The sequence below is a fragment of the Ctenopharyngodon idella genome, chromosome 4 (genome assembly GCF_019924925.1).
Source record: "Ctenopharyngodon idella isolate HZGC_01 chromosome 4, HZGC01, whole genome shotgun sequence".
In the NCBI taxonomy this organism is placed as follows: Eukaryota; Metazoa; Chordata; class Actinopteri; order Cypriniformes; family Xenocyprididae; genus Ctenopharyngodon; species Ctenopharyngodon idella.
The window spans coordinates 13,759,324-13,770,906 of NC_067223.1; the positions used below are offsets into that span (position 1 = coordinate 13,759,324).

The 11,583-nt window shown below is 35.8% G+C and overlaps 2 protein-coding genes and 2 long non-coding RNA genes across 6 annotated transcripts; 3 read left to right on the forward strand and 1 right to left on the reverse strand.

Annotated features, from left to right (window-relative positions):
* Positions 1–4: 4 nt before the first annotated feature.
* Positions 5–2,612, forward strand: meig1 (meiosis/spermiogenesis associated 1). The gene is made up of 3 exons (XM_051892114.1): positions 5–171; positions 298–452; positions 2,313–2,612. The coding sequence occupies exons 2-3, from the start codon at positions 303–305 to the stop codon at positions 2,439–2,441; spliced, it is 279 nt and encodes a 92-aa protein (XP_051748074.1). The 5' UTR covers positions 5–171; positions 298–302; the 3' UTR covers positions 2,442–2,612.
* Positions 2,613–2,931: 319 nt separating this feature from the next.
* On the forward strand, positions 2,932–7,214 carry tmem243b (transmembrane protein 243, mitochondrial b). Of its 3 annotated transcripts, none has more exons than XM_051891058.1 (5): positions 2,932–3,049; positions 4,286–4,521; positions 6,148–6,198; positions 6,281–6,385; positions 6,503–7,214. In XM_051891058.1, the coding sequence occupies exons 2-5, from the start codon at positions 4,444–4,446 to the stop codon at positions 6,644–6,646; spliced, it is 378 nt and encodes a 125-aa protein (XP_051747018.1). In that variant the 5' UTR covers positions 2,932–3,049; positions 4,286–4,443; the 3' UTR covers positions 6,647–7,214. The 3 variants fall into 3 exon arrangements, with proteins under 3 accessions (XP_051747018.1, XP_051747017.1, XP_051747016.1); XM_051891057.1 differs by lacking the exon at positions 2,932–3,049 and adding an exon at positions 3,502–3,651; XM_051891056.1 differs by lacking the exon at positions 2,932–3,049 and adding an exon at positions 3,510–3,661.
* Positions 7,215–9,110: 1,896 nt separating this feature from the next.
* LOC127510904 (uncharacterized) lies at positions 9,111–10,398 on the reverse strand. Its single transcript, XR_007929780.1, has 3 exons — positions 10,254–10,398; positions 9,514–9,611; positions 9,111–9,340 (listed from the first exon to the last, which is right to left on the reverse strand). It is a non-coding gene; the product is annotated as an uncharacterized LOC127510904 (long non-coding RNA).
* On the forward strand, positions 10,349–11,316 carry LOC127510905 (uncharacterized). Its single transcript, XR_007929781.1, has 3 exons — positions 10,349–10,491; positions 10,573–10,655; positions 10,844–11,316. It is a non-coding gene; the product is annotated as an uncharacterized LOC127510905 (long non-coding RNA).
* Positions 11,317–11,583: the final 267 nt, after the last annotated feature.

The window sequence follows — 11,583 nt, forward strand, 5'->3', positions numbered from 1 at the left end:
CTAGGTTATTTCCGGGTATATGTTTGATTGGCCAACCAAACTGAGTATTCCAGGAATGTTTTCTATTGGCCATTTTACCCTCGTGCTGCTAAGTTGCTAGGAAACAATGATGCGCAACAGCTCAGTCAAACTAGCACGTTGACAATTCAGCCTTTTATCACAGACGTCAATGTAAGTTTGTTTTTAAAAACATTAATACTAATAAATATGACCTTCTAGATATGACCACCGAACTGTGGTCAAACTGTGTTTATTCTAAATGAGAATAGTGTGAGATGTGTTTGTTATTATACACAGAAATCATGTCCTGCTCAGTTTTACTGGATAACAAGGCCAAGCCGAAGTCCATAAGCCGAGCGAAGCAGTGGACAGGTGAGGTGGAGAACCTGTACAGATTTCAGCAGGCTGGATACAGAGATGAGCTCGAGTACCGACAAATCAAACAAGTCGAGGTACCCCCATCATATTTTTTTATTACATTATTACCATTATAATAATCACATTATTACTACTATTATATAATGCTTAACCAATCGTTATAATATACATGCAAAGTGAGAAATGCTATTATATATATATATATATTATATATATATATATATATCTATATTAGTGCTGTCAAATCGATTAATCATATCTAACATAAAAGACTGTAAATTTGTGTGCGATTAAGCGTTTTGACAGCACTATTATAAATATACATGTACATGTATACTTTAAAATATAATTTATTTCTGTGATGCAAAGCTGAATTTTCAGCATCATTACTCCAGTCTTCAGTGTCACATGATCCTTCAGAAATCATTCTAATATGATGATTTGATACTCAGTTATTATCAGTGTTGAAAACAGTTGTGTTGCTTAATATTTTTTTGGAACCTGTGATACTTTTTTCAGGATTCATTGATGTATAAAAGGTTAAAAAGAACAGCATTTATTCAAAATATAAATCTTTTCTAACAATATAAATCTTTACTATCACTTTTTATCAATTTAACACATCCGTGCTGAATAAAAGTATTAATTTCTTTCAAATAAAAAAAAATAAAAAAATTACTGACCCCAAACTTTTGAACGGTAGTGTATATTGTTACAAAAGATTTCTATTTTAAATAAATGCTGATATTTTTAAACTTTTTATTCATCAAAGAATCCTGAAAAAGTATCACAGGTTATAAAATAATATTAAGCAGCACAACTGTTTCCAACATTGATAATAAATCAGCATATTACAATGATTTCTGAAGGATCATGTGACACTGAAGACTGGAGTAATGATGCTGACAATTCAGCTTTGCATCACAGAAATAAATTATATTTTAAAGTATATTAAAATAGAAAACCATCATTTTAAATTGTAATAATATTTTTACAATATTATTGTTTTTTCTGTATTTATTATGAAATAAATGCAGCCTTGATGAGCATAAGAGACTTCGTTCAAAAACATTAAAAATAGTAATGTTTCCAAACTTTTGACTGGTAGTGTACATACATACCGTACATATATCTATATTAGTGCTGTCAAATTGATTAATCATATCTAACATAAAAGATTGTAAATACATTTATGTGTGTGTGTGTGTATATATATATATATATATATATATATATATATATATATATATATATACTTTTGTTATATATATAGTGCTGTCAAATCAATTAATCGCGATTAATTCTGTGTATGTATGTGTGTATGTATGTAGTATGTATGTATATATATATATATATATATATATATATATATATATATATATAAAACGTTTCACACCACACATTATTATATATATATATATAAACTTTTATGTTAGATGAGATTAATCGCGATTAATCGATTTGACAGCATTATTATAAATAATTTATATAATCACATCTAACATAAAAGCTTATATATTATTATATGTTATTATATGAAACATTAATAATTGATTATGTTGTGGTCAATGCTTTTTCCTGTGATTTTTCTCTTTTTTTTTTTTTTTTTTTTTTTGGCATATTAAAATAAAACCTTGATCTGTAGTTTTTGCCTTTTTTGCCAAATAATTTTGTCAGATATACACACACAGATATAGTAGTAGTAATTTACATCTTCACCCTTTATTAAAAATTTGTTAAACATTTTACAAACTTTTATGTTTGATGTGATTAATCGCATTTGACAGTATATATATATATATATATATATATATATATATATATATATTAAAGTTTCATTTTATTCTTATGTTTTTTCTTATAAATACTTAATTGTAACTAACTGGCAACACAATCCTGTTTTCCTGTTGAGTATTGTTGTGTTGTCCTTTCAGATTGACCGTTGGCCAGAGACTGGGTTTGTGAAGAAGCTCCAGCGTCGAGATAATACGTTCTACTACTACAACAGAAAGCGGGAGTGTGAAGACCGAGAGGTCCATAAAGTGAAGGTGTATGTGTACTGACAGCTCCCGACCCAACCAGCGCTTATGCCATTATCATTGTTTATTTCCTCATTTTGAAATGTTGTCTTTAGAAAACTCATGGTCAGAGATGTCTTGCTGTTTTCCTAATGTAAGTTTCTGAATAATAATAATAAAAAAAATGATCTTAATAAACTTTTTCATGTGAACAAATCATTTGATGTTTTTTTTATTTAAAGGTGAATAAGTAGCCAGACTTTCATTTCACAAATTCTAAATGCTCCAAAGCCTGTACAAAAACCTGTTAAACATAGGTTGGTATACAAATGTAAATATATACAATTATATAAAACAAATTATATAAAGTGTTTTGCTCTTTTTTTCTGAGTTCTGCAGCATTAGAAAAAATTGCATTTTTATTTATTTTTTACTCTTTTAGTGTTGCTTATCAAATGTATTTACATAATTTTATGTTTGTGCCTTCAACAAATACGATAAACATAAAACTAACCGTATGGCCCTTTAAGAACACGTCACTTCCGGTTTCATGCGTCGAGCCGTTATTACTGTTCTTTTGAAGTCATGCGGATAATACTGTGATCGGAAAACACCCCCGTGTGATCAATAAACCCCTCTGTTGTTATACCCAGGTAAGTTATATAAGTTTAGTTGTTTATTATATTCTGAATCCATCTTCTCCGTTCGGACGGTTTGTTTTTATTCACATTAGCTTGTTAGCTCTTTGATGTCTTAATATTAATATGTAACAGAAATCTGATTGTAGTCATATTTACGTTTTTTTTAAAGTTAACATGCATGTTCGGACTAAGAAAGACAGTTTAAAGGATGATATTTTTGATCGGTCTGTTAGTGTGTGTGTACGTTATATAAACAAAAATCAATTCATACACCTGCACCGATACTGTCAAAGTAATAAAGTCATTTACTGGACTGATAAGCTGTTTAGATGAACATTCCCTGGTTATCTGAAGCTGATTCGCGATTGTTTTATTTGTTTTATGGCCAGTAAGCAATTTTAAATAGGCCACCCTTTTGAGAAGAAACTAGTCTAGACTAGAACAATCAATACTAGAAGAGTAAGTGACATTAGACACTAATGGTGCATTTGTTTTATTTGGTTACAGAGCTGAAAATAGTCTGGAGATCCTCCTCTTCTTCCAGCGTCAGATATCTGTTGACATTTTAAGCCATCTATCCATCATCATGACGAAGATTTGTCTGGGATCACAAAGTAATGTGCTGTAGATTGTTTACATACAAACTTTTAGAACTTAATTTTCTTTAGTTCATCCGAATTATCATTATTTATGCACCATTATGCTGTGTATGACTTCCAAAGAACACCGATGATAACCTTAATGTAATGAGCAAGTTTAATTTTTAGGTGAACTTTCCCTTTAAGGATGCGTCTTTCCAGTGACACCATTACTAATGTACTTGTTGTGACCCAAATAAATGGCTGTAATATTGTTTAAATATCATGTTTATATGTGACTATATAGTTTAATAAACACTAACAGGGCTCTGCACAAGCCATAAACCACATAAACTGTGCGCTGACGCCAAGATCAGCTGCTCACATGACCGATCACACATTTTTAAGGCTGTGCTTATGGTTTCATGATCCAGTCCCTTGGGCTGATTACTAGAAAGGCTAGCTTGTTGTGTTACTCTGAAGCACCATTGTAATAAAAGTCTTTGGATTCATGGGAAAAGGAGCAAAGTGCATGACGTATCATTCAGTGCTGAGGCTCTGGGGTTTGTTTTAGTTCATATCACACACTTTGATGTGCCATGAAATTATCAGTAGAGTGAACTAAATTAATGTTTTAAGTAACGTGTCGTGTGGCTTATCTGTGCTCTAGGTGACCCAACCATGACTATGTGCTGCTCCTAAATCGCTTGCCCTGAGGAGCGAACCCAACGTAGAGAGCAGCGAGCAGCATGCACTGCCATCCTCCGCTCCAGAGGGGCTGCTGCTGGTAGAAGGTATCAGGGAAAGGGTGTGTGCACTGCTCTGGCCATGGATGACTTCGCTACACGCACATATGGCACCAGTGGCATGGACAACAGGCCTCTGTTCGGGGAGACATCGGCCAGGGTAACTCACCTGTTAACATGAAATTAAAACCTTTTTTGCTAAACAATACAAAAAAATCTCTCTCTCTCTCTATATATATACATATGTATATATTGTAGGGGAATTTTACAGTTAAAGACCCAAAAGACCAGATATGATGAATAAAGACCCGAGTCAGAGTTTTTAATTGAAGAAAATTTTACTGAAGAATAGTTTGCAGTTTCATCAGCAGAAGCCAGCTTCAAGTCTCACAAGGAGTTCGTAGGCCGCTCTGCGTACATTCACATTTCCACAACAATTATACTCTAACAGAGTCAACTAACTATGTCATTACTTCAGGTTGAATGATTCTGATTGGCTAAGAAAAATAGACAAATGTGGTAATCTTCCACACATGGACAGATAGTCAGAAGCATATCTCCATTCGTCATGATGCTGATGAGGGGACTCTGGATTTAGGTACTGGATGTCCTTTTGGGGTCATGACATGGCGTCTGCTGGTCTCATGCAGAGTGCCAGTTGTCCACTAGCACAAAGGACCTGCACAGAACACTAGCGCACATACACAGATACACATGTGTCACAGCTTCTTCAAGGTTGAAGTTGATCTGAGCTCTGCTCTGAGCAGGAAACTTTCCCAAAACATACTGATAACATGTACTTTTCTCTCAGTGAGAGGTACAGACAATATTCAAAATTATTTTCTAGTGTTTGAAAAGGAAAAGAAATGCTTTAACATACGTTGAAGAAGTCATTCAAATAATTTAACAGAAAGATAAATGTTGGTTAATAACTTAAAAGATATATATTGAAGCGGCAGTGGATTCCAGAATCCACCCCTTCAATATACACACACAGGGCTTGACAATAACACCTGCCAAATGCGGGTGGATTTCAGCAGTATCGTGTAACGCAGTCACTCCTACTAGCCACTTCGGCATTTATATATAATATAAACATTTTTCAATTTTAGTCTTTTAAAAACACCTCTAAAATAATAAACTAAGTGCAATGTAGTGTTGTCAAAAATATCGATTTTTCGATACATATCGATAGTGAAATATCTGAAACGCTTCCGAAACTTATTTTCTGAAGAACAGATACACGATACCAGCTGCGCTTTCTCTCTCTCATCTCTCGACAGCGAGTTGACACACAAACCCACTTCCCTTCACTCGTTTCATTTGCTCCGGATGAATATTGTTGGTGTTACAGGGGTTGAATTTTGGCGTGAGATTGCGTGTATTGCACATAATTTTACTTATTCCCACAGATTTTGTGCTCACACCCAAAGTGCATACACATAAAGCCTCCTATCATTATTTTTTCGCTGCTTATTGCACTTAAACAGTCAAATACACACAAAATAATGCCGGTTTTGATGAGTATTCATGCAAACACAGTCAGTTATGTTTTAAGTGAACGTTAACAGTTGAGAAAGAAAACGCATGTGTAACAGTATAATGGATCTGTGCGTCACAAATAAAAGTGACAGCAGCCTAATATACCTGGCCATTTTGAGGCATTCTATATATTGGTGATGTAGATATTTAAAAAGATCATATTCACTGCAGCACCTTGAGTTACCTGTAAAGTGCAACTATTTTCTGTCAACTAAACTAATATATTTTTATTGATCACTTTCAGGATAGAATCATCAATCTAGTGATCGGTGGACTCGCGTCTTTACTCGTTCTGGTAAGTTTTTCCTACTAATGAAGATCTCAACATGTCTGTTAATCATATTGTCATTAGTAAGAGTTTTCCCCATCTCTTTCAGGTGACCATCATTAGCTCATTCGTCTTCCCTTCACTGCCTCCCAAACCATTGAACATTTTCTTTGCCGTTTGTATCATGCTAGTCTGCGGGTCAGTGTTGGTTCTGGTAAGTAAGAACTTGCTATGTAGTCTAAAAAACATGAGGTTTAATTCTTTAAATGGTACCAAGGAGAGAGAAATGTTTTTAATGCAATTCCTGACTAAATAAATCTCTTTCTTTCAGATATTCTGGTATAGGCAGGGCGATCTGGAGCCCAAGTTTCGCAACTTGATCTACTACATGCTCTGCTCCATCGTTCTGTTGTGTATCTGTGCCAACTTGTACTTTCATGATGTGGGACGTGATAAACAGAGCAATGCCTTATAATACTGTTACCACAGGAACCGTCCCAATCAGCGGAATGTTCATCATTATGTGGGTGCTTTGGAACCCCACTTGAGTTCTTGAATCAGGAGAATTCATTTTCCTACAAGCCCCGTTTGTGTGGGCAGGGCCAGTCTGCCTTTGGGAGCCATGTTAGTGGACTAAACATATAATAGATGCAAACATGCTAGCGATCAGTAGCACTCTGGGATGTCCACGCACACGTTTTGCACCCTGAATGCTGTACACAGCTTAACCTATATGCCAATGACAAGACTTTTGAAAAGTTTTTTGAAATAAGCCATGGCAGTGCGTAATGTTTTTATATTTGTACATGACACACCTATGGTACATTCCTAATTAAGAAATTCCTTATTTTGTATTTAAATGATCAGAATCTTGAATGGGAGCACTTGATTAAAGACATGCAGCAGTCATTGTAAATCATGTTTTTTGTTCATTTTTCTAAATTACTGAACACTGTTATTTGATATGGTGAAAACCTTAAAATTTTGGTTATAAACCGCTGTTATTTGGATTGTATGTAATTAATAAATACATATACACAATATGCAAGCTCTTTTGTGCTTTATTTTTAGTACAAAGTTGTGATGCAATTTTTCTGAAACAGTGGAAAGTTTCATTTGAAAAACCTGAGGAACTTGTTGGTTCACATTTCGTCCTTGGGACCTCTAGAGGCTGCAGCGGGGTTTGGACCTGAAACCCTGCTGTTATATCTTTGTCTTGTGCAAATTGGGGACTGATCAATCTATTTAAATCTACGTCTAATCAAATTAAAGCTGGATTTGAAATTAAACTTGCAGGATTGGAGACTAGATGTTCCATGCAGTTTGTATATTGTAAATATATTTTTACTTTTGGGGGGCTAAACTGTTAAATAAAAAACATTATTAATTTAGATCACACATTGACAAAACGAGAAAAACAGTAGCTTGTAGTATTAGCAACTGTTAAGTTGAAAAAAAAAAAAAATCATCTATATTTTTGATGAATAAAAATTTTGTAAGTAGGTCTGCATTCCATACAACAATGGCTCTTACAATATCCCAAAATAAATGAATTAATAAAAAGTGCTCCTACTTTGCACTAATGGATGATAGCAACTCTCCTGAAAACAACTGACAAAACAAATAATTAAAAAAAAAAAAAAAAAACTGCCATGTACTCACCCTCATGTTGCTAAAAAACCTCTAAGACATTTTCATCCACGAAACACAAAGGCGAGGGACGAGCAGTTAAGTTAAAAAAATCTCAAGAATTTGTAAAGTTTTTATGTGAACTAAAAGCATACAGTCTAGTGTTTTGAATTTGAAGTTAAAGCCTTAATACTGCTTTCAAATACTACTATTGGTAAAGTATTTTTCATTATATAAAACAAAACTTGTGCAAAAACACTCCTGAATGTGACAGTCTCAGTGGTTCAGTGGTTAAAGCGCTGTGTTTTAATCATGGAGATCTGAATTAAAATCTCACTGTTTATGTTAAATCACTGGTATAAAAGCAAAAGCTGACCACAACATTGCAAACTCTGTGGTCCAGTGGATAATTATTTGCCTTTCATATGTGAATTTTTGGGTTCGAACCCCACTGTTGCTTAAGTTTGTCATCCTTTATGACATAAAGCTAATAAAACCCCATCCAAAACACCCTACAATGTGACAGGCTCAGTGGATCAGTGGTTAAAGCGTTGTGTTTTTATCATGGAGACTGAAGTTCAAATCTCACTGTTGTTTATGTTAAATCACTGGCATAAAAGCTCTGGAACACCGCCTACAACACCGCCTACAACACCACCTACAACACCACCTACAACACCACAGACGCTGTGGTTCAGTGGATAAATATTTGACTTTCATGTATGAAGTTTTGGGTTCGAACCCCACTGTTGCTTAAGTTTGTCATCCTTTATGACATAAAGCTAATAAAACCCCATCCAAAACACTCAATAGTGTGAAAGATTCAGTGGTTCAGTGGATAAAGTGTTGAGCTTTAATCTTGGGGACCCGAGTTCAAATCTCACTGTTGTTTATGTTAAATCACTCACATAAAGGCTAAAGTCAACTGCAACGTCACAGATGCTGTGGTTCAGTGGATAATTATTTGCCTTTCATACATGAAGTTTTGGGTTCAAATCCCACTGTTGCTTAAGTTTGTCATCATTCACAACAATGCTAATAAACCTCCATCCGAAACACTCAACAATGTGAAAGACTCAGTGGTTCAGTGGATAAAACATTGTGTTTTAAGCAGGGAGACCTGAGTTCGAGGCCCACTAATGCTTATGTTAAATTGTTGTCAGTAAATCCAACAAAGTGCCTCAAACAGCAGCTCTCATCGTGTAAGCCACAGTGGCGCTACTGGCTAAACACACGTTTTCTGCTGATGAAGCTACGATAGAGGTGTGGGTTCGAACCCCAGTGACAATCAACTAACAAAGACTCTGTCAAAGCTTTAACTGCTTTATTGTAAAAATCACACAGGTGAAGAGTCAAATATAAGTTCCTGCACATGTTCAGACAAGAGATCTGTGGCTCACAGGTAAGAGCGCTGCCTCATGGGTTCAGAGGTTGCTGGTTCAATCCCAGCCGGATCTCCGCGATATGTGTGAATGAAGGGGTGGGGATGATTCGGGTCCCCCCCTGAGCCCCGGCACCATGTCCAGCAGCGGTTATGCTTCTGGACACAAACGAAAGAAATTTAGCTGTATAAAATTTTGGCCTGCCGTCCCTTCCCCACCCACTTAGGCTCCCATCATTTGCTTATTAAAGGCGTGACCCTCCAAAAAGAAAATGATGGGAACCTACATGTTTACAAGCAAACAACACACACTCACACATTACAAGTCTTACCTGTCCATCAGCAGAAGTCCATCATTACAGTCAATGTCTGTCCACACGACCCACAGCTCTGCTTCTGATGACTGGACGCTCCAAACTCATCCCTTATTCTGTAGGGGAAACAGACATTACTCCATATATAATTTATCTAAAACATCAGAATTCAAAAGTTAGCCTACATAATACTTCATAAATAAAAGATGACATAATACTGTCTATTAGATGTATAAAATATTGAACACTTCAGCTCTACTAAAGCATGAAGCAGCAGGAACATCAGAGCTTCAGACTCCAACTGACTCTAATAACAAACAACAGTCCAGCAGATTATTACCTACAGTAAAACTACAACAGCAACACAGACAAAATACACCATTCATTATTATTCTACTACATGATATGAGTATTAGATGGCGATTAAAAATGTAACGCAACAACCAGAGATGAATTTGTTCTTGTAAAGCTCTGACAGTGAGTTCAGGATGTAAACAAAGCCTGTGATAAACCTTCACAGAAGATGCAACTGCCTTCATACTTCGTTAACAAGTGGCAAATTAAACAAGAACTTTTAAGTTAAAGACACCATCAAATTAAAGTTTTGTGTGTTGGCGGGGAAGCACATTAAGTCCATCATAACATGAATGTAAATAAACTGACATGAGCTCTGCTATAACATCAGCAAAACGATGTATCGGTACAAACGTAGACAATTATACTAAACATAATGAGTTTATAAGGACAAATTTACTTACAGGTGAGTTGCGTGACAGTTTATTCCCTCATTTTATCTATTTGTTTGCAGGAATATGTGCAGTTGTGTGATAGCTGTCATCTGCACGTGCTGTAGCGACTGTCATCAGCGTCATGTTGTCAAGGATCCAACGGTGTCACGCTGACAGTGAAACCCGCTTACGCCGCCTAGTGGAGCGGATGGAAAACTGATCATCAGGTTCAGTGCTAAGCTAGCCTAGTTAACTGTGTTCTGGGCAAGTGAGTCTGTCGCCAGTCTTAGATGAGAGGGCTGTAATTTAATTTTCATATATTTGAAAACTAATCTATGTTTTTTTCAAGGATCTGAGTCAGATCAGCTCTCAACTGATGCGGCAAGACAGATAAAGTGTTCTGCTGAAAGGCACGCGCCTCAAGCGTAAACGGTAAACACAGATAAAATACGGTTCAAAAGAGCTTATGAGATTCGTTTAGTTTGTCTTTTTTGTTACGTTTTTATGTTTTAAGTAATGTTTATCACGTGTGTTCACAGTTAAACAATGGTTTTGTGTTGTTGTGTCACTGTTACAATGACTGAACATTTAATTATGCTTTGTACTGATGAATATAACAGGCACAAGTATGAGATCAGATGAGTGTGTCAGCGCCTTGTGGACAATAAGTGTATCTGCATTTCCATATGAAAACAGCAGCAGGACGAAAGAGACTTGAATGAAGCAAGTGGTGCTCAATGCAGAGCCAAAAGACGTCCAGCTCCACCTCTGTGGATCCAGTGGGTGGAGGGATAGAGTAATGGGTAGGGCTAAGGTGTGGTTGGACCTTCTAGCGTCACCCATTACGCCCAAATTACATCTAGAGAGGGATCTGGACTTCACACTCCACCCATGGATCTGCGGTATTCAGCAGAGGGGTGTAATCCTGCTCCGGCTGAGCCACTCTCCGGAGTTTAGCTCCAACCTCATTTAAAACACCTGAAGCAGCTAATCAAGGTCTTTGGGTTTACTAGAAACTTCCAGGCAGGTGTGATTGACTGTGTTATTCAAATACAAACAATTTACTTGGAATAAACAAATGTTTTTAATCATAGTTATGTGTCATAAGTTTGAGTAGGACATGAAAAAATACTCACAGCAGAAGTCTTGTCGTACAAATGTATGCAGATAATGTGCAAGAAATGATTCATGTTCTCAAGCAGGTAGAAGACTGTAATACAGATTACAAACACTTACCAAAATTAAATGTAAGAAGAAAGTCCTTCCACAATCTCTGCAGGTTCAGTGTCTCAGTGGATGATCAACTGCTTATTCTGTGTGAAAGTCCTGAGTTCAACTCTCACAAGTATAGTTTCACAAA